General features: G+C 39.2%; 2 protein-coding genes across 2 annotated transcripts; both read left to right on the top strand.

Moving 5' to 3' along the window:
* Window positions 1–1,604: 1,604 nt before the first annotated feature.
* On the top strand, window positions 1,605–14,353 carry sft2d1 (SFT2 domain containing 1). The gene is made up of 8 exons (XM_062430735.1): window positions 1,605–1,805; window positions 2,540–2,626; window positions 4,712–4,794; window positions 7,194–7,275; window positions 7,650–7,685; window positions 7,786–7,844; window positions 10,414–10,443; window positions 12,803–14,353. Exons 1-8 carry the CDS (start codon window positions 1,740–1,742, stop codon window positions 12,840–12,842), a joined length of 483 nt encoding a protein of 160 aa, XP_062286719.1. The 5' UTR covers window positions 1,605–1,739; the 3' UTR covers window positions 12,843–14,353.
* A 1,359-nt stretch (window positions 14,354–15,712) lies between these two features.
* Window positions 15,713–16,791, top strand: prr18 (proline rich 18). The gene has a single exon (XM_062430932.1). It carries the CDS (start codon window positions 15,713–15,715, stop codon window positions 16,460–16,462), a length of 750 nt encoding a protein of 249 aa, XP_062286916.1. The 3' UTR covers window positions 16,463–16,791.
* Window positions 16,792–23,601: the final 6,810 nt, after the last annotated feature.

Genomic DNA, 23,601 nt, shown 5'->3' with positions numbered 1-23,601 from the left:
GGTATCCTGAAATTGATACATTTCCATGAAACACATCTGTTTGTAAACCCTTTGGATCTGTTGAACACACTAACCCCCATGTAAATGTATTGGCTAGAGGGAGAGTGCACTTTTGCATATTTGATTAAGGAACTCAAAACTTGACTGACCTCAAGGTAAACTGTGATAAGATCCTTCTGTCTCCCCTATAACCACAACCAGAGACATTTCATTCACATTAAATTGTGTGCACAGATTATTATCAAACTTCTTCAATCTCATTTCAGTTTTACTTCTATCTCTTGAAACAATACCTTGTCTTTATACCTACATGTGTTTCTATAAACATTTAGATTTTAACTTCCACTTTTATTACCATACATACAACTCCAGCAAAGGGCCAGGGTAGATGACTGCTATATTCAGGGTGTATAAAGTATATAATGCATTTTGATTTTCAAATTTAAAGGAATTATCTCACTGTTGTGTCTGAGAATGATTATCAACAATTGTCAGAGTAATCTGTAGTGTTTGTGTTTTCAATGCCACTCTTTCCTTTTGATTGTGTTTTCTAACTCTTGTGTCAGTAATTGCTGAGTATTTAAGGTTAATTAAAATGAAGATTTCTGCTGGCATACACGTAAAAAGCCAAGTGGTTGACTTTGTCCCTCAGGAGGACAGTGTGACCCAAACTCAAAAGCCTCCCATAACTATATCTCATTTGACACCAGTTATGTTGTTGATAAAGACAAGGCAACATTATATAGCCTTGGCAAAAAAAAAAAGTTTAAACACGTGTTATGCGACAAGGTTATATTCACCATTGTCAAAAAGACTGATGAAGACTTACACAAGGGCATTTGCAATTTTGTATGTATTTTCCAACAGGCTGAAAACACGTTACAGTTATTTTTTTCTTCCTCAAACATTTATCACCATGTTTGGACCCAGCATATTTGGCTAGCTAATGTTAAAATGATGCATGGAATTAGTCGAAACACTCATCAAGCTTGTAAAACTACGAAGCTTGGTCATGTAAGGAGGACATGGATAAATGTTTTACTGCCCTGATAGTGCCAACTGTGTCATATTTGTTTTTTGCATCGCCACTAGGTGGCGACAGAGCAACAGAAAAACAACAGCTTGTTTGTAAATGGTTGGAATAATATGAAATTAGGTATACTGATGAAGTAGGTTATAACAGTGAATGATTTTCAGACTTAATATATCTATTTGATAGTTCAAAATGAGAGAAATATGTGAATGTATACCCACTTTGTATTGATAAATATATTTTCTTCTAAACTTACCATCAAGTTATATGTTGTAAAGCAACAGTAGCCAATCACACTTGAAATTAAATTACAATATAAAAACCGTCCCTAGAGTCAAACTTTTTTCCTCATTCATACAATAGTCTATAAACAGTCCATAATACATACGCAGCTCCTTTCATAACCCATTATTTCCGACAGAACCTGAAGGCAGCAGTGGTTCTGAGGAAGTGAGGCTGTTCAAGTTGCCTTCACGGGCTGATCTGCGGTCAGTTTATCAGCTTGACGGCCCCCACTGGGTGTGGATAAACCGACTCAGAGTCAGCACTCACAGAAAGCATCACATGCGAAGCCAGGAAGTCAAAAGTTGCTCGTACAGCGATAAATAAAACTTGTGGACACCAACAACAAAACTACAGCTGGAAATATATACATAAAGACGGACTACGCTGACTTGTGAGCAAATTTGCCAGCTAGCTCTCAACGATGGACAAGCTTCGTCGTGTGCTAAGCGGCCAGGAGGATAATGAAGAGCTGGGTCTCACTGCACAGGTAGCCTATATGACAGTAAACGCTGCTAACGCTAACGTCCTGTTAGTAGATAAAATATAATAACAAAAATACCACCAAGCTATGCTAGTTCCATAGCCTGTGTTGAACCTAGCGTTATTGTACATATACATGTTTATAATATATTATTTCCTCGGAGTTAGCGTTAGTTGTAAGCGTTAGTTGTTGCTAAAATGTCAGTTTACGCCTCACTGTAAGCTAGCCTTCTGTAACCTGAGTCCTAAACATGAACACTTTATCATACCTTAATCAGGTGACTACTCAGTTTACTTTATCTTTTTCAAGGTAGATATCATAGTCTTCTGTTAATATTTAATACATTGTGTGTTTTGTGTATTGATACTTTTTACACGCATTCCCAAGGAAGAGGAAATGAGGTAAGGTGCTGACTTGAACAGTTTTTTTTTTATTTTACGTTATGGTACTTGTTAACTTGTTGCAAAGTTAAAGATTAACTCCAGCACAACAGTGTCCCATGCTTGCACTTTTGCAATTCTTTGCAGATTCTAAATGTATTGGTTCATTTGCTTCACTTCATTGTATCTAGTTGTGGCTTTACAGTCAGACCTGTGCTGTGTGTATTTTGGGATAACATTGTAGCTGGGTGTTATTTGTTTGGTGCTAGCCAACATGTTTAAATCATCAGTAGGAAGCTTGTGGGTCTTTCTGCAGGTCATTAGCTTTGCCTTGTGACATCCTCCCATTGTTCTCACCAGGTCCTTGATGCCAGCACTCTCAGCTACAGCACCAGGGTGAAATGGTTCGTCATATGCTTTGCTTCAGGCATCCTGTGCTCAATACTTGTGAGTGCTGCTGCCTTTTTATGTCAATAAGGGGGCAACTGTGATACTATTTGCAATTTTAGTGGGAGGGATCATTTTGCATCATAATTTTCATTTATGAGGATGATATTATTTTTGCTGGGGGTGTACACCAAACCATCATGTTATTTAGAATCTTGAGAATGCGACCTATAGGCCAGGCCATCTCTGTAAATCCACAATATTTCATTTATAATAGTATAATGTCACAATTAACCTTTATCATAAAATTACAGTTGCTGGGATTTGGATACTTCACTTGTCCATATTGCGATTTCAATATAATTTCAATTAATTTTGCAGCTCTATTGATAAGGCAGCTTTCATCATCTGTCTGACTATATTAGGCATGGGACGATATGAAAATTGCATGTCATGATTATTCAGGCTAAAATAATTGCAATTAACAATATTATCCCGATAATTATCAAAATATGCTTAAAACTTAAATGGCACTATAACATACCGGAATCACTTACATTACTTTACAATGTGTTAAGAAACATTTTTATTGAATCATAAGATATATCTTTTTTGTGAGCTTCTTTTTTAGGGTTGTGCAATATGATATATATCATGTTACGACAGTGAAATATCTGTCATTTCATATTGTGCTCTATTGTTTATTTCATTGTGACGCAAATCACACTGTCCACCTTTTGCATGAATTACATTAATAGATTACTTTTCTTGGCTTTTTACTCACAAAGCTTTTATTGTACTTACAGTAATGTAACAAGTTTAGTTGTCGTTAGAGTACTTCACCTGGTTCACTGTCTCTCCTCTGCTCCGCTGTATGTGCAACACACATACACACACACAGAGGGCTCAGCCCTCACTGTACATTAGTGAACTGGACATATTTTTCAAGTCACTATTCAAGATTATCCTAATAATGTAAATTCACAATTTAAATTATTTTGTGTTATTTTATCTTGTTATAAGATATAATTGTATATCCTCCCAACTCTAGACTATATGCTGACATAAGGAATGCATAGCTAACACAACTCTGTTAATGTCAACTTGTTCATGTGCACTAAATTGTTTTGACTGTGGTCAGAACAAGCTAGTTCATCTTGTTATGTTTCCCTTAGTAGCTTATATAAATACTGTAAAAGTCTCCAGTTGTCAACATGGCCAAGCACTGTCATTAAAACGGATTCCTGTCCTGTTACACTTGCAGCTTAAAAAAATACTGACACGTGTCACTTGCTTAATAAACATATTAAGGTTACTTAACATCAACAATGAGCAGTTTCGCAGGAAGTCCTGTCACAGGCGGCACTCGCTGATAACACTTTGAAGCCACTACAGTGACAATTCTCACTCGCAAAGCTTCAATAAAACCTCTTTGATGATGAAATTCACAAAATACAGAAATTCATGAACATTAATCATTTGATCAACACATAATCTTAAAGATGATCTCATCCACTCATACATCTTCTTCAAACACCAACTGTCACCTGGCTGCCAGCCCTTAAACCAGTTCCTGTTATTGTGCCTTCTGCCATAATTATATGGACGCACATGCAATAGTGTCAACTAAATTACTCTCTGGTTAAAACATGTGGAGCAGAACAAGATGTTTGCACCAAGAAATCTGGATTATGCAATGGCACATAATTATTTTAATTCCAAATCACAGATCTTCCTTCAGGTTATTGAAAAAGTTTCAGATCTTTTGATATTCTGCATAAACTTGCACACAGGGATACAGTGGATACAGTACAGCATGAACGTTCATTAAATGAATTAAGACTATTAGTGATGTATGAATTCTTCCCTTTCTGAAAAGACATAATTTTTCTATGAAATGCATTAATTAGCTGCAGGCTATTTAAACATCCTTAAGGCCCCTTGCTAAACTAAAACACTTAAAGTAAAATGCCCTCCAATAATGAACATGTATGTGGATTTTAATGCCATCCAGACAACGCTTCTTAAACAAAACTCTGTGGTGTTTTGGCACTAGGGGGGGCACATTATGTTTCAATATAACGACTAATGTGTGGTGACATTATTCTGTGTAGCTGACAGAGACTATATTTGCTGTTTCATCAGGGTTCTGCACTCCTGTTCCTTCCAAATGGCATCAAGCTTTTTGCCGTCTTCTACACACTAGGGAACATCGCAGCTCTTTCCAGGTAAGACTTTTAAGCACAGCTAAACTTGGACTTCTGAGAATTTTTCTTGCTATCACATTTTCCTTCCATTTGGCACACTGCCAAGAATATGACAAATGATGAGAAACAGACTCATACAGTCTTAATTAATTTTGTATTCTGCTACACCCTGTTATGTTCTTCCTTGGCACAGTTACACATTTTTCCAAGGTTTGTTTCCAGGCTGGTTTTAAAGAATACACGTCAAGTAGTCATGATTATAATTTACAGTCATTACCCCATGTGCTTATCTCCTGATGCCACACCAGTGCCTTCTTATTGATAAACAACAACTGTAGGATTACAGCTCAAATGATAATCGCCATTATTTATTATGATCAGTTTGACCTGCCAGACAAATAAACCATATTTCACTTCATATATTTTGTCTTTCTAAATAAATATAGGTGAAACTGAGGTGGAGTAAAAATACCACCACAGCTTGAAGCCATTTAAAAGGATTTATCCCCAGGTAGAAAATCTGAAGGTTGAATACTTTTAATTGCAGCTGGAACTGCAAGTTGAAAAGTAGTAAAGCACCATGTACATGACATAAATTGGTTAGGCAAGTTTACCTGTGAAAAATTAGCTAGTCTTCCAAAGGCAATGGGCTGATATTGCACCAAATTAAATTCATGTAATTGCGATTGCAGTTATCATATAATTAATTGTGCAGCCTAAGTTATGTTAAATTATGTGTCACTTCAAAGTCACAACAATAATCATAATAATCATGAGGAACAGACTAAATGTTTTTGTCTCCTGTTTGTTTAGTTGTCTGTCTCTAGGAATACACCAGACATTTGTGTTTTCTCTCATTATTATTTGCAAAGCCAAGTTTTCTGGGAAGTATTTACAAGTAAATGATGCCTCCACTATGTAGGGGCATAACAAGCTAGACTAATATCTTCTCTGTGATTGGACACCATACTTACAAATCTGTCATTACACCACCATCACTCAAGTCTGTGATGAATCTAAAATATTCCTTGTGGTAGTTTGACATTGGACATCAGTATTTGCAGGATTGTGGTGGCAGTGTGAGCACACTCAGGCTATGTGCTCTAAAAATACTGTTACACTGATACACTGTACTGTGTAGACTCTGTCTGGTCCTTACTGTTTATAGTTCACGCTATCTTAAAGAAAGATCAGAATTTAACTTCACAATTTATTATCCTCACACTGGATTTTAGAACATTATGGATTTTTTAATCTGGATAATCCCTGCGTCTTAATCTAAAGATGCCTTTTTTTCTTTGACAGACAGTAAACCATTGACAAGGGGTTTGTTTTCAGACAGGCCAGTCTCTATTTTCAGGTATCATATGTCCACAAGGTTTAGATGTGTCAAGAAACTGGGTCACCTTCTGCTTTCATAGTCCAGGTTACTGATCCAAAGTAAGACAGTGTCATATTTTAAGGAGCTTAAAACAAGATAATGCTGAAGTTTTTTCAGCTGCTCCTGACTTTGACTACAGAGGTTACAAGGAGACTATTCAGACTACTGGTTTTGTCATGTCACCTTGGAAGATTGGTGGAAGATTTTCAAAAATATGAATCAGTGATAGGTCACATGATGCGAAATGTAAACATTAACATGGCTGTTGCTTGAGCTTTTGTGAATTTAAGTTTAAAATTCACATCCATTAGGTTAATACAAGCCCAACACTAAACGTGTTTTAATTTCATCATCAATTTTGTAATAATTCATTGAGTTTTGCTAACAGCAAAATTTTAAAATCCAGGAGGTCGGCCATGTATTGATCAGTGATGTCCTTCCTCTAAAGCAGCAGCAGCAGCAGCAGTGTGTGGATATCATTAGTGTCTCAGTCACTCTGAGCAGATGAGAAAAGCATCGAGCCTCTCTGCAGACCAGCAGAAAGAGCCTGCGTCAACTGTCGAGTCTCATCTAACAGATGTGACGCTCCACAGACTGCCACTACCCACTCAGCTCAGCTGAGGCCAGAGCTGTGTGCCTCGTCAGTGGGGAAATCCTTTGTCTCGTTACAGTTATTCACGTCACACATGCATCATGAAGAAGGCTTTGAATGTGTCATCATGGTGTAGGGCATGAAATATTAACCCGCTAATAATTGCAACATGTGTCATATGAACACAGCTATGTCTGTCATAGCTGATCATGCAGTTGATATGCATACAGTTAAAAGAGAAGAAACTTGTTTTGAATACATTCCTTGGTTATGAAAAATCCTCCCTTATAGAAACTGAATATTTATCAACACATATTCACAGTCTTGGATGATTAACAGGTTATCTTTGGAGAGAGCGATGAAAACACATGACAACATGAAATATACTTTTAACTGATGCTTAAAAACTGAACTGTAACCTGACTGTTTCTTCTTGTTCTTCTAAAGCACCTGCTTCCTAATGGGACCACTAAAACAGTTGAAGCGCATGTTTGAAAAAACAAGACTGATAGCAACCATTGTCATGATGGTAAATATGATTATATACATTCATATTTATACAGTATTATAATTTGGTCTCTTGTTGACCTTAATGCTTCACTAGATATTTATTCATATTCAAACTTGTATTGTTAAGTATTTGATGTCCTGTTATTTTTTGTCTGCTTTCACATATACTTGAAGAGGTAAACTGTCTGTAGCCTTTTCATTTGAAATGAGATGGATGGTCTGGTTCAATTAAAGAGCTGGTACTCACCATGTTGTCTTAAAGGATACTGTTTCTGATTCTTACACATTTCAGCACCATTTGATTTAGGTTAAAAGAAGAATACAGAATTTTCTGTAAAATGTCATTTTGCCAGCATACAAGAAGATAACCAATAAAACTTATTTTCCCACCAGCTCTGCCTCGTCTTAACACTTTGTGCAGTGTTCTGGGTAAGTAGACAGTAAAACAGCACAAACAAGTTACATTCTTTATAGTTTTAGTGCTGTGTTTTTGATCAGTAGACTAAGGGTTTTGTGTTTGCTTCCACAGTGGCATAAAAAGGGGCTGGCTATCATCTTCTGTATTCTGCAGTTTTTGGCAATGACGTGGTAAGTGTGACCCACCAGTCTCATGTGTCAACTGTAGTATGTTGACTAATCAGTGACACCTACTCAGATGAAGCTGCTTTGGCCTTCATTCAGTGACTTTATGAGTGGAGTTAATCACACTGCTGGTGCTCTAATGTGACACACTGCTGTTTGCACGTGCATGGGTAAATCTATAAATGATTAAATGAACATTGGCACACTTCCAGCTGATTTTTTTGTGTGAAAGTGTTTTTCACTCAAACTATGAAGAGTACATCTCACATGATATATGACGATAATATAATAACAAGATGGCGTATATGTGATTCCAAAAGTATGAATCGATTGATTTGCCTTAGTTAGCAATCAGTGACATGTGCATGAGTCAGGGGTGTTGTAATTAGACTGTAAGGTAGGTTGCCAGGTAGGTCGGTATTCTTGGCCTGTAGAGGAAGTGGTAGTGCCAGGATCAGTGTGGACCTACTTTTTAGACTCTACAATGTGTGGTCCTGGCAAGTAGACACAGACAGTTGTTTACTAACAGGCCAAAATCCCTGCCAGCTCTCCCCAGGATCATTACTACTACAGGGCTCACAGGTGGACAGTCCAATGAGAATTTATAGCACTTAAGTAGGTTTTTAAAACTATTTTTAAGTATGTCAAATGAATTGCCTCAGAAAATGTGTCATTTCAGTTGATTTACTGAAACCTGACTCTACGTCAATAATTTCCTGTTTCTGTTCACACTGCCTGCTTTAAAAAGCTTTGATTGACTCTGCCCAGTTTGAAATAAAATAGTTTTACCATGTTTTAATGTATTGATATTCATTCATTAGGGCTGAAACATTACATAGCATATTAAGGTTATCACAAGAGAATAAATCATCTGCAATTTTGATAATTGATCTATCAATTAGGTTTTTTATTTAAACATATTCTAAACATGTTCTGGTTCCTGTTTCTCACATTGTGAGAATTGGCTGCTTTTCTGTTTTGTTATATTATAGATTGAGTATCTGGGTGTTCGACTGCTGGTCACGCAAAACAATAACCCTGGGCTCTGGATAATTGTGATGGACATTTCCTGATGTCATTTAGACAAAACTATTAATAAATTAACATAGAAATAATAATAATAGACAGATTATAGAGCCTTAATAGTCTTACATTCAAAGTCTTGACATCCTGAGGGTCAGTGGGGTTAAGTTCTAGCACAGCAGTGAGTAAATAGACCTGTGAGTGATGTGTATCAGCGTGTCAGGGCATGTATGGTCATTAATGAGCATATTTGCACAGTAGCGACAAAGAATTTCTGCTCATAGAAACATAAACCCCCCAGCAACACAGAAGGAAGACTGTCTGCCTCACAACTACTCTGCTGTCACACCTACTGTTCATGTAGTACACTCACTTCCGCTCTGCCTGCGTTCTCAGAGGCATCACCATAGTAACCACAAGTCACACATCCCCAGCTCATTCTTAACAGACTGGGGGCATAGTGCACTCCTACGCAGACACCCAGCCGTCTGTATGAAGGTGGCCCTTTAAGAAGACGTCGCCACAGACCGATGCACAGAAGTGGGCAAAATCCAGTCCTCAGGCTGAATTGTGTAATCTTAGATAAATAACAAAACAGGATGGATTAACTTACTTATTTTACTTAATTCAATTACTTTAAACATTCAGAACATTAACTTTGGGGGGTTGGGGGGGGGGGGGGGGGGGGGGGGGGGTAAACTTGTAAAACTTTAGTTAATGGTTGTAACTTGCCCATGTCTTAGCTACAACTCCAACCTGGGTCTTACAGTAAATCTTACAGCCCTGCTTAACAGGACAGAGTAGAATTTCCTGCTGACTGGTGGTCACATAACACGGTAATCTTACTCAAATTAATCATTGAACTGCTAGATTCCTCACATATTTTAAATATTTTAGATGTTTGATCAGGGGATTTTTAAGCTACACTACAGCGGTAATTATTTCCTCCAGTACAGGGTATAGTGTTTAGTTTAGTTGTACTCGGTGTTTGGCTCACAAGCTGTCCTGAATCATTAACACGAAGATTACAGTATATCCGATTCATTCACTATCACATGTGGTTAATCCCCTTCACCAAGTTGAATCAAATACCCATCAGTCGACTGATTGCTACTTGAAGCCTTTTAATAACAGCATTTTCATTTTGGTGTTTTGCTCTTCAAAAATAACATTATTATGCTGCTATTAAATCCTATATCTATAGTATGCTTTTAATCTTTAATCTCTGAAGCATCACATCATTCCAAACGCACGGTATGTAGATAAGCATTATCAAAACATATGGACATTTCAGTTTAAGTTGAAATCTCGGGGGTCCCAAACATAACAGATATGTCAAGAGAAACTCAGCTGAAGGGAAATGTCTTCACCATGATGAACAAGAACATCTTGGACTGTCTAAACTATTGAAATATGAATTTAACAAGTAGTAACATGTATTTTAACTTGCTTGGCCTCAAAATAATATTTGTACTTTTCTTCCCTATAATTGGTGTCTTATCTTATCTGTGATTGTTCCTCCATCATGATGTTTTCTATTCTTCTCTTTCAGGTATAGCATCTCCTACATTCCGTTTGCCAGGTAAGATAACACGATTATATGGGCTGCATTTATCGAGTACCTTTATCTTCTGGCCACTCAAAGTGTTTTACCATAGTTTATAACATTCATTCTTCGGGAGCAATTTGGGGTTCAGATTCTTGCCCAAGAACACCGCGACATATGGACTGGAGGAACCGGGTATCAAACCACCAATCTTCCAATGAGTGAATGACCCGCTCTACTTCTGAGCCACAGCTGCCCTGATATATGACAAATATTTGAGGAAAATGTTAGCATTGATTTTCATTGGTATACATAACACTGTACATTGGTACACCTGAAGCACCTCTGAGAAACTGGTTATTGTCAAATGGAATTTGAGACCTTAAATATATCCCCCATTTTTATCATAACTGTCCACAAATGACACTGTTTATGCCACACACAACAAACTGGAGGGAATACTATGACCCACCATTGAACGACAACATGTTTTTTTATTTATTTACCTCTAAACCGCTGTTTGCCTCCACCATATGGCTTTAATCCCCCCCCATGACGAGGGCCAGCACTAAGTGTCAAACAAATGGCAGCTTGTTGTTTCACACTCCTCTGTGCTGTAGCTCTGTGACGTTATTTGCTTTATCCTTGATATCAAAATGAAATATTTTTTATGCAATAATGCTCTTTGAGCAGATTTACCAAAATATTTCTCCCTTGATTAAGCAATTGTGTTACATGTGATGAGTTTCTGTTCAGCTCTATAGGGGTGAATACGCTGTCCTGCATGAAATATGAAGATTAAGTCACATAATAGACTCACTGGTTATTTTACAGTAGATAATACGCCATATAGAGTCAAAATGTCTAGAAATCTTACTGAATTTTTAAAAATTCTACGGTCTCTGTGTTCAGGTGTTCACCTCTGAAATTCTCCCATATGTTGTACCACCTCACCGCTTTCTCTAGGCTCAGCATGAGGTGTGATGTTTTGTCAGTCCAGCTGTAAACAGGGTTATATCTTATTTGGTGAGAGGTCCAGATCCCCCCCCTGCAAGCCCCCCCACGGCCCTCAAGTGTCTCGTATGTTTGGGTGACCCTATAATCTGTCCCGACAGCTGAGAGACCTCTTATAAGCACCTCGTGTTTCCCCTCCCCCCACCCAAACGCCAACAACAACACAAAGCTGAGACAAAGACCTTTCCCGTGTGCCACCCACCAAAAGCCAAATTCCTTCAGAGAAATGCAAATTTGATATCTTGTTTTGGGCCGACTGTTGAAATCCTGGTTATGACGTATTTCTTTATGTTACTCCTTTGTTATATTTCTTACCTTTTTTTGTCAACACATTATTATCCTCTCTTCTTAAGCTTCTTACTTTAATCCATTTTTCATTCATTTAGATTTGATCATTTAGCTCTCTATTGTTTGCCACATTATTACAGACCAAATACATATTTTGATCACAGTCCTCCCCCCATATCCCTGTTAGTGCTGACACAAAATGTGATACCTGGCAAACCACAACACCACATGGCATATGGACTTGATCCTTTAATGTATTTTACCCTGTTGCCTATTTATAACTTCCCACGCTTGAAGACCAAGGTAGAAAAACCTGCTGCATGTGCACTTCCCACAGTGCTTTAAGGCCACTGTTGCTCTAAAATTTAATCAGAAGCTGGGGAAGTCTCTGAGACTTATCATTTATTCATGGAGTTTTTTGGGGGAAAGCAAAAATAACATCAAGTGAAAATACAATTTTTAAAAATCAAAAAACCTCAGGCTGTGTGCTAGAAAAGAGGATTCTTGTGTTTTTTGTTTATACACCAGAGGGAGAAACCAAAGCAGTAGAAGGAGCCTCCTGTCTGTGCACTGACCTCCCGTCCTCCCTCTCAGACTGCTTATGATCCCCCCTTCTCCTTTTAACCTTGACGGGGTTTCACACCTCCTCCACCGAAATTTAACTGTGGCTGCAGGCGAAGTCTGCATAGCAACACACCGATGGCAAGAGCAAGCGGTGCAAAGGGGAAATAGAGTAGGCAGCGGTCTGTGGTTGCCATGACGATCCCTCGTATTGCATCATCCCTCAAACACAGAGCACCTGGAGAAAGGGAGCCCCCATCACTTGGAACATGTGGTGCTTCCCCAACAAAACACGCTCACTTATTCATGACGAGCCCCACCCAGATCTTCATAACAAAGGGTGGAAGTGCTTTTTTTGTCACTTTTAATTTTGTACGCATCACAGATTTTTGCTCTAAAGCACGTCTGCTGGATATTCACGGATTATTTTAGAATAACTCTAAAGCATTCCTTTATACCTTTTTCTTTAATTTCCTTGCTTTAATTCTTTCCTCTGTTATTTAAATATTTTTCCTGTTTGTTTTTTTCACAGGGATGCTGTGATGAAATGCTTCACTACCTGTCTGAGCTAGGACTCCTGAATCTACAATTTCAAGTGATGACTGGTCCTAATATGCAAATTGCAAGAATGGTGGCTTTGTAAAATATACATCTGTGTTGTTTATACGCTATATCTCCAAATTTTTACTATTGCTACTTCAGACTGTGAATTCTCTGCTTTTTAAGTCTCACTGAAGATCTATTATCAGATTATAACACTCATCAACTTTTGCTTCTGTTGTGACAGAAAAGCGTGCCTTTTATGCTTAATATATTTAAGGATATTCTTATGTTTTGAAGGTTTTATACATTTAAGTGCAGGGAAATGATTTTGACTTTGCTACACATTGTAATTTACAGCACAAGTGCCATACTGACTTATGTATGTATTTACATATAGTATATATAAAGAGATCTTTTGAAACATTGACCAACCATACATATTTACATCTTTAACAGTGTGAGATTGAATTTTCTTCTGGATTTTTAAACGTTTTGACTTACACAAACATTAAAACACATTTTCTTTCTGTCTTCTGACTACGTATGAGGCACTGATGTATAAATACCCTCTCAGATGCTCTTCAGTGTTTTTAAATAACAATTTTCCCTCAGGCAGTAGTGGCACCGCTTCAGTGATGATGCACTGGGATATGAGATATCCACAGTTCTTTTGAGTTTTTTCCAGCCAGATAGATTAAAAATGAGCGCCTGTCTAGGCTGTTAGTCTTCCAAGTGTATGTGACTACACCTGCCCCCCACCACCACCACCCATCCCTCAGCTCATCAAATTACATTAAAATTGGTTCTCCTTTTTGAATTTGATTTCCTGCCAGATGTAGCAATGACCTAGTTAATTACGCCTTTCTGAGCATTGTGCTTTTGACGTGACCTAATAACCCAATATAGCTTGCATTGGGATCCCTATATTGCTTCAGCATGATGGCATAGCCTTTGAGGATGGGGTTGCCATGACAACCTCCTCTGAAAGATTCGTAACCTCAGCCTACCCCCATCTGTGCCGCAGATGTTCATATTATCCTGATGAGAAGGTGTGTGTCTCTTTATTTTATAGAACACCTTGGACCAGCAGTCATGAATCCATTTGATTTACAGTGAAGAAATTATTTTAAAGCTGTTTAATGCATCAGTCTTCACATAAAGAAAGACACACTGCTTCCTATCAGCCTATGTAGTAGCTGAAGGGTTTGCTTCAGGCTCACCAAACATGCCTCTAGGTTTGCTTTGTACTAAATAACAGCAATTCAGTGCCTTGTTGTGCAGCCCCCACATGTTTTCATCAGGCACTTGTATAATGTGGTGGTGGATTAGCATTAGCCAAATCTCCCTTCTGTACTTCTTGTTCAACTAACTTAATAGCGAACCTGCAAATCCCTGAATACCGTATACTTGCCAAGTAATCTGAGGGATAAAATAATTCCCTTGAATGAAGGGAGGTTGGTTGTTTTTGTGATCAGTTTTCTTTACCCACTATTTTTGGATTAAAAGTTTGAGGGTGTGGGGGGAAAATACCCTGACCCCAGCAATCTGAGTGTCCTGTTTCGTCTTTATCACTTTATCACTTCTAATCCATTGTTATGTCAGAGAGATGAGGGATCCCACGCCTAGACAGCCGCTGAAATTAAACACTGGGTGCTTTTCGGCTTCGTGAGCTCATCTTTGTAAAGATTAATAAATAACTAGTCCGGGTTAGTCATGGGTAATTTTCAAGAGATTGATTAAAAATCCACAAGTTAGTCTGAGCTAAACTGAGTACATGAAGAGTAATCAACTATAGATATATTATTCTAATCATAACTATTAAGCCAATTTTTGCTATTTCAAGTCATAGAGGCTCTCATGTTTTAAAAGGAGAAACAGTTATGCTGCACATATTCAGTGTTTACTTATTACTTGTAAATATAAATGTAATAATACTTAAATTTGATCTGTATGGTAATCAGTAAACTTTAGTAATTGTCTGCTGAATGATTTAACGGCAAAGTGTTCCACAAATTGTGGCAAATATGTTAAGTCAATATGAAATAAAGCGCAGAAACTATAGATTTAGAAGGTGAATCTTGATTTCCTCTTGTTCCCTACACTGAGGGAAACAAAATCACATTGAATCAATTGTGGAACTGTCTGGGTGAAAGTGCAGATAACAGCAGAAATGAGGAGAAATCAATGCTGTGTACTATTTGTATTCCCTCAGATTGTCTTTCATAGGCTACATGGTGGACACCACAACAAAGGCCCATCTACACGCCTCAGTTAATTGACATTTGAGACTGTATTGACTGACTTAAAGGATAAAATCAAGATGCATGTCATTGTGTCTGTGACATGTTTTGTTAGTACAAGGACAATCAGGGTTATATATAATCACCAAAGGCCAATCAGTAGTGTTTATAAGGGGCTGACAGGACCACTGTAAAGCTACCTACTATGTGTCACCAGCAATTAACAAGACACTATTCACACCAATTTCAGTCTGGTTGTCTGTTAAACAATTTATTTAATATGTGTCAGTTGCTCCAGTGACTGTCAAACGGCAGAGGGGCGCTGTGAGAAAATCTGAGGGGAACATGAGGTGCATGTGGCTCATCGGAAGTTATTGGAAATTATGAAATGACATCACCGCAGTTTTTTCGTGGCTTTGTTTGGTGCTTCTCCTGACCACGCCTTCCTGCCAGCACGGTCATAAAGCAGCCGGGCTGTGTGTGTGCTCACCAGTTGATTTCTAGTCAGTCAGTGTGGCCAACAGGTGCACTACAGCCTCCCTTCACCTCGCTGTCGGATAATGCCCGCAGAGCGCCGCTCGTCGCTTTGTGCAGGGCTTCCTCATCTGCACTTTGAACATTTGCACGTTTTTATATCCTGATCACTTCCAGTCACGAAAATGCCTTTTCCGCCCATCAGCCTCCACCAGCGGATCTCTTCTCCTGGCAGGGATCTATTCGGGAAAAAGAAAGCCAACGGAGTGCCTCCTCAGACTGAGCTCACCAGCAAATCCGGCGGAGAAAAGGGGTCCGAGAAGGGGAAGCAATCCACATCTTGGGCATCGGCAAATTTAAGGAATTTGGGGCGGAAAGCTCAGCAAGACAAGAGTAAAAGCCCATCACAGAAGCCGGGTGCTGCTCAGTGCTCCTGGCTGACGTTGCCCAAACCTCAGGACTCATCGGAAGGTGTCAGGCGCTCCAGCTCGATGGACTCCTCCAGACTCCTCCATGGCAAAGAGGAAGGGAAGAAGGAGATTCAATTCACCCTCAGTCTCACCCCTGAAGCCATTCTTGTCATCCAAAAACGAAATCTGGAAAAGCAGATGCTGGCGAAGCAACAGAAGTGTTGTGCGGCCGCGGACTTCAGGCACAGGCGCGTATTTCCTTCCAAAAAGGCGCACGGAGCGTCAAAAGGCAGCGCACCAGTGGCCAAAGCGGAGGGCGCTGAGCAGGACATCACCGCTATCGTTAAAATATCACTGTTGAACGATCAATACAAGTACGATGACGTGGAGTACGAAGAAGAGGATGGAGATGTGGACGAGACAGTAGTAAGGAAATGTAAAGAATGGCTCAAAGGGGTCGAAAATGCCGCTGCTTTGGGAAAAGTCGACAAACTTTCTGCACTCCCGCACCTTAAAGGCTGCTGATACCTGACATGTGATCTTTCATCTTCAAACAGCTGACTAAAGCTATGATGGACTCGTGAAAAGTGTGCACTGATGTAGTCCTGCTGCAATGGCATCTTAAATTTAAGTCTTGAATATAACTGTAAATGAAATGTTTGCAAATGTCCACTTGTTTCGGAATTATTCCTAAAATAAGTGTCATTCCTTAAAAAATTATAAACTTGACTCTTTGTCAAGAAAACAAAATCAGACGAGTAAACTGAATTGGAATAAGAAAAAAAAACTTGCATCGACAGAAATAGGATTTAAAAGCTGCAGCTCGTTGCTTAACCAACAGTGCTTCTTATGGTTCACAGGGATGTTTCTTTTGCGAGTTTATGCCTATTCAATGATGTGTTGAAGTTTGAATTGAATACCTTAATATTCTCGTCCTTTGCACATGTTTTTTGTTTTCAGTGGGGCATCTGAATTAGCACAGGGATTTGCGTAAAGGGACGCGAAACCGTTCCTTTGTGCCAGAGAACAATAAGCTGTCAACAACAGGGTTTACGCGCCTGCTGCTGAAACCAAACTGGACTGTTTATTTTTCCTCTCATAAGAGGGTTATATCATTTGTAGGGATTTATCAGTGATGTACAGTATTTAATATTTGCTAGATATTTGTACTGTCAAACGTTTTCTCAGCTGATAATTTTATGCCAACTGAAGTAAAAATGTGTTTTTTTAATTACACAAGTGTCACTGAGCCTTTACGTCATAAGCTGATTTGTGTGTTGTGCCTCTTTAATAATTCTGTTACATGATGTTGATTTGAAGTCATTTAGATTTCTTTTACACTTCTGGCCAACCTCCAGACGGTATTTCAAAGACTCTTTGTTGCCACTGTAGCTACCTGAGGCCATTTGGGCATTAGTGTCCTAAGCCTCTTAGATTTCTTGTTAAGCAGGGTCGACAAGTGTAGAGCCTCTGTAGAGCCTCTGTAGGGCCCAGGTGCATCTGTTCAAGAAATTACCTCCAGTCTGCTTTACCTTTGGAATATCAAACTAAGTATTGCAGTAGCTACAAAAGAGTGTTGGTATTGGTGTTGGATTTTTTTTTTTTAATCCAAAGTCTCCTGCAGTACTGCATGTACATAATGTTTAGTCACAAACTGAATTGTGGTTTGTTGCTAGGACCAACTGAAGGACTAGGAACAAACCAGTGTGTTTCCAGCAAAAAGAAAAGCCTGATTGTGATAAACCAAATATTAGAATGTGAAAGGAAAAAAGCCATTTGGCTTTTTTATGGATTTACTGCAGGTGTCTGTATATTGTCCTACAGAAACAGCAATTATATGCAATCTTTTGACACAGATTAAATCTTCACATGAGGTCACTAACATATTTAAAATGTGTGTATTTGTGTGTATGGGAGTAATAAGCTTTAACGTTCTTGTATTGTTCTCTGTAACTTGGTAACCAGAGTTTTACTCAGAGTGTGGTACGCTTTAAAGCTCAGTAACTTGGACAGACGAGTGTGAGTTAGACTGAATATGTTTGTTAAGAAACTACAGTGAATTTGAAGCGATCAAACAGCAACATTTGGTAAGCTTTTTTTTTAAAAACATACTTTCTAATATGCTCAGGTAACATTGTGGTTAGTTATTTTTGAATGCTATATTTTCAACATTAGCAGAGGGGATTCCTAATTTGTTTTCCCAGTACTATCTTTCAGTAGTGACTTGCCCTGTTTCTCTAAAGGTTACCTTGTGGATTAGTCATGAGATCCAAGTGCAAAGACTTCCATCAATCAAGCACTCTGCTCTCTATATTGGATGCACACTTACTGCCTGTTGATATGAGAAAGGTATTTTTATAAAAACACACTCATCACCAGTCAGTTTTTCATTTTTATTATTATGCTGTTATCCTGAAAAAAAAATCAAGAATTCATGGCATAATTAATCAGGTGTTAAATATGTGTAAAGCACAGCTTTATACATGACTTAACAGATTTCTCATTTATTCCATGTGAGTAAACAAACAGGCTGCTAGAATAAAGCAATGTGCCCTGAATAGATGCTCCCATTCAGTGTCACAAAGTGTTTTTTATTGTCGCACGCAAGCAGACTGAGATCACGGCTGAACCAGGACAGTGTGTACCAAGACTTGTTCGGTTCTCCATGGATCCTGCGATGATATTATCAACTGGCTCGGTGACTGAAAGTTGTGTAATCGTCCTCTATTGTGTTATTTCAATTGTGGCCTTGTTTATGTGCCTCCCTCCCTTGCTCCCCCTTTTTTTCCCCTCAACACTGGTATTCATTGCTGTCTGATTCAGGCCTGAAGCAGAACTATTCATGACTGTGTCTGTCCTGGGGGTAAGAACGGCTTTATTAGGTCTGATGAAGCTCAAATACTTGTACTCAAAGGGAAAAGTTGGATTTAAAGAAGTGCGAGCTGGCAAAAGTTGAGATGGTCGGCTTGGTTACAACTGGAAACACTGTCTTGAATCTGCCACTTAAGGTCTTTTTCATTTTGAGTTGTTAACTCCGCCCAATGCTCTAGGTCTTTCCACTGAGCTCTGGCCTTCTGCCACATGCCGTCCACACCTGCAGCATCTCATATCTGTTCTTTCCTGATCTTGTTTGCATTGTCCCTGGTGAGCTCCCATCTATTTCTCCTGTGCTCCTCTTTTGGATCAGGAGTAAAAAAGAAAAAAAGAAAAAAGAAATGGCTGCAGGCTTCTGACCACCTCTTTGCAGTATCATGATCACTTGTCTGGTAGAGTGACGTGGTACAGCAGGACAGTTGTATTATCCTCCACTGATTTGTAGTGGCAGGGAGCACAGATAGATGCTTCCTTCGCCCCTTCACTGACACTTGCACACAGCAGACAGAGCAAAGAACTGCAGGTCCCTTTACTCTGCCATGACAGCATTACTGTGGCAACGGAACTGATAAATCCTGCTTCTCCAGTAGCTTTTATGAGAAAAGACAAAACAGACACTTCCTGAACAGACTCTGCCCATAAACTTTAGTAATGTGGTCATTCAGTGGCAGCCTGTTAAGGACGAGGCATTTCCCAGGAACAGTGTGACCTCAGAGAGAAGATCAGACAGTAAGGTCTTCCCATCAAAGCAAAAAAAAGCATGTTTCATTTGAAGGTTATAAAAAGAAGCATGCAGCATGTGTTTCTGTGTAGTTAATCTGCTTTGGCATGTGTGCCATTACTCCCATTAGGCTTGCATTTTTCTGGTCACATTCCTGATTTGATCTCTCTACTCTTGATGATCTTTGTCAGGACAAGTCAACATTTCTCTCTTGATGCAGAGGTTAAAATCTTTCCCCGAAACTTCTGTAACATCTGTTGAGTATCATTCTTCATCAGGCCCCTTCATCAGGATTAAATAAGCACACTGCTCCCCAATGATAGGCTTAGTGCAGATCACAGCCTTACAAAATTGTTTTCTAGAGAAATGCTGAAGATCTGGATATAAGGTGGGGGCTTTTTATTGTAGGAGAGAAGGTGGGCATATCCTCCTTCCTTTTTTTTTGGCTGGGCATTGCAAGAACACAATGTCAGGCTGTTGTGTGGGTGGATGCTCTTGGCAGACGAGAGGGATTACCAAAAATGCATTCTTTTTTTAATCTTCGGGCAAGCTGACTGTTTCACTCCCACAGCATCTAAATTGGGTTTTTACTGTTGATAGGCAGGCAATGAAGTCAAAACTGAACCCTTGAGGAGGAAAGCGATTCAAGACCTGGACCAAGAGGCCAAGGCCAGGCGTCAGGCTCATCTGGAGCAGGTTCATTAATATTAATGCCATAACTATAAAGACACTTTCATTATCACTAAGACATTGATTCTGCAGTCACAGACAGTAATTGGAGGGAAAAAATATGCTCAAATATGATCCATAACTCACAGGATTCAATAATGTCATCATGTCCTTCTCTCTAGTCAATACTGTTACCCTGCCCTCTGCCTCCATACTCAGGTAGTGCTTCCTTTTAGCTCATTTCCCTTCAGCTTTCAGTTTCTTTGTTTATCTTCCAGCGCCATCTTGAGGCATACTGGAGCATGCACCATCTCAGGGATGCTCTCCATCACCACTACGCTGCCCTGCTCAAAGACAAGGTCGATTCGCAAAGATTAACTCTACAGCAGAGACATGAGACAGCAAGAGCAAAGTCAGAGAAAAAAATGAAGGTAAAGCATTAAATAAAATTGTCAAACTAAGCTGTAAAAATAAGGACTTCATGTGTATGTATATACCTGATTTATATGACCTCTCTGACATTTTTATTCAGTAGAATAAAATGGGAGAGAACTAGCAATATTATTTATTATTATACCTTAAATAATATTACTATATTCTTCATGAATTAAACTTTTACTTTTTACTTAATCCTTGCTGTCCCTAATATCCCACAGCTCTATGTTGGCCTGGTTTCCAGGTTATTGTTTCTATTACTTTCCTAGTGTTATCCTATTGTTACTACCTATCATGGGGGCAAAAATCCCCATCTCCTGCCCTCTGTGCATTATCTATGCACCCTGCCGCCTGCAAATTAATATCAAGTGCAGACTACCCAGAAGACCACATGACAGGTTCCACATGTTGACCATGAGATCACTGACATTTGGCTACCTTCTGCAAGATGTTCTGTTGTTAAATTACATAATGTGATGAAACAGCTTTTTTTTATGAATATGGACCATGTGGGCACAATATAAACTTAGATAATAAGGATCTAAAAACTTCAAATGCAAGACCTGCCCTTCAGCTGATTTTGTACTTTGGTGGAAATTTGTAACCACATTAACCAAAATACCGATGTACACCCAGTGAATCAGAGGTTTTTGAGTTGTCCAACACTCACAGTTCATAATACAGTCCTGACTATAATATCTCTGGTCTGTCTCTCTCTGACTCTCTCTCTGACCAACACTACACTCTGTCTGGGGTCAAATACACAACCCCTGCAAATCAAAGCCCCTCTGTATTGACCACGACACCTTCACATTCTCTTTTACTCCTGAAGTGACATGCATGTCATCAACATAATTACAGGAGCAATTAACATGTTATTACTGTGACTCTATGTCCAGCACAAGCATGGGCAGCGCAGTATGTTGATGAACTGTGGCTGTGACAACAGTAGCAACTATTGTATTGAACCCCAAAACTATCTACAGGTGAAACAAATCATTTGCAAGTCACAATTGTATTTACAGTTTAACAACAGTCTCGCAAATGTCAGTTTTCCTTTACATGGGAGAGGCTGTTCTTGCGTGTTATTCTCCTTCCGCTGTGGCCGACGTGATTGACTTTGATTTTGACTGTCTTGTCTCTGTTCTGACTGGGTGTGAAGAGAGCAATAAGCTTCAGAGAGCGCCTGCATTGAGGGGGTCTAACATGAGAGAGATCCTGTCTTATCTTCCCCTCCTGTAAAAAGCAGACCTTCTTCAGGAGGATGTAATTGTCCTCTCTAATGACTTGCACTGGGTGGGGGGGGGGACAAAGAGAACGCAATAAAGAACTTTAGAGGCCCTCCAGTAGGAATCCTTTGCTTCAAATTGCTTAGCAAATGAAACTACCCGTTGTTTCCTGAGCTCAGATCCAGAGGCTCTGTCACAGACATTGAGGTGAAGCAGGACCAAAGCAGGCAAAGGCAAGAACACCTGCTGGGGCCTAATTGGTCCTTGCTGCAGTTAATGGCTTCCTGTGGCTGTGTGTTTACTTCTCATTTGTTCTGTGTGCTCTGTTTCCCAGCCCCTGAAACAAGGGAGCCTCACTTAAAATCTCTATTCCCACCACCGCTCTGTCTGACTGTCTGCCTCCTTCTCTTTTCTTCTTTGCTCAGAAACCAAAGAAGTTGTCCTTCTCCAAGCTACAGCACGATGACTCATACCTGGAGTCCCTCCCTAAAACCAGCTATTACCTGGTAGGTCTTGAGCATCAGCTGTCCCAACACTGAAAGTATGACTACACAAAAATGGGAAAAGGACACCTTACTTTAAACCCCTACCACCACTATTTTTAGGCATTTCATCCCTATATTTTGTCTATTTTCTGAGATCTTTGACCTCCAGAATCAGTTAGCTCAGCGTGGACATCTGAAAACCCACCAAGACTTAGAAGGCTTTTACAGGCACATCAAATATAACCATCACCCGTCTAAGCTGCAGAGAAGTCTGCAGGATGTCAGGGAAAAGAGTTGAGTTACAGTTTGTTATACACAAATATTTGTTTCCTTTTAGATCTTTAATGTAACAACAGTAGGTTTGGCCATTTATGCATGTATGTTAATGTAATGTGTTAACAGTGCTGGATAGCAGATCTGTAGCTGGTTTGGTGGCTCAACAGACGAGCGCAGAGTCACTTCAACATCCCTGTGCTGATGGAGAGAGAGGACATGAGGATCACATTTCTTACTCAAGGTTGTGACTACCTCAACATCCATAAATCTGTCTTTGTTTGTATTAGAATTTTTTTTAGTGTTGTCCATTTTCTCTGTCTTCTTTTCTAGTGCTAGAAAGTACTTAGTGGGGTTTTTTGAGGTCACAAAAGAAACTTTAAAAAATCTTAACGTACATCTTAACAGTCAAATGTTTGATTTCACACTGTACCAAACTCTGCCCTCCACGCTGTTTTTTTTCTTCTGCAAAACATTTTTGTGGTTACTTAATTAAGCAGATCTACAATTTCACTCAATATTCCATCAAAGTTTTTCTAAATAATCATCTAATGTAAAACCTGCACCTTCACAACTTTTAAAGTGACACAATGTTTAAGTCTTAAGGTTTATTTGACTAAAGCACCAATGTAGTTGCTCGAATTTTTCCCATATTTGAGGACAGTTTCTAATTCCTGAGAGGTTTTATGTTTCAAAGATACAGCCAGGGTTGGTTGTGGGTCGGCAGGGACATCGTGGGCCTCTGGTCTTAACTATGCGCTCACTGGATCTGTGTTTGCTCTGCCTTCAAGTACAAACACTGACTCCACTGGAGACTTGTTTAGCATGGACCCTCCTGGAGGAGAGAGCTGATTACTCACGTAGAAGTGAGATGACCAAACATGATCTGACCCTTCCGTTGAGGAGACTCACCTCTTTGGACGGCTGCTCTGACTCTTGCAAACATCATCCGGGGGAAAATGTCGTAATTATGTCTGC

This window comes from Scomber scombrus, chromosome 12, assembly GCF_963691925.1.
Source record: "Scomber scombrus chromosome 12, fScoSco1.1, whole genome shotgun sequence".
NCBI classification, from domain to species: domain Eukaryota; kingdom Metazoa; phylum Chordata; class Actinopteri; order Scombriformes; family Scombridae; genus Scomber; species Scomber scombrus.
The sequence above is the reverse complement of the archived record's forward strand: the minus strand, read 5'-3'. Positions and strand labels throughout refer to the sequence as shown.

What these genes read in the sequence shown, in the direction of transcription:
- sft2d1 (XM_062430735.1), top strand. Translation starts at nt 1,740, where the DNA reads ATGGACAAGCTTCGTCGTGTGCTAAGCGGCCAGGAGGATAATGAAGAG. An exon ending in AGCTGGGTCTCACTGCACAG is followed by an intron (nt 1,806 to 2,539) that starts GTAGCCTATATG and finishes TGTTCTCACCAG; the next exon opens with GTCCTTGATGCCAGCACTCT. An exon ending in CAGTTTTTGGCAATGACGTG is followed by an intron (nt 7,845 to 10,413) that starts GTAAGTGTGACC and finishes CTTCTCTTTCAG; the next exon opens with GTATAGCATCTCCTACATTC.
- prr18 (XM_062430932.1), top strand. Translation starts at nt 15,713, where the DNA reads ATGCCTTTTCCGCCCATCAGCCTCCACCAGCGGATCTCTTCTCCTGGC.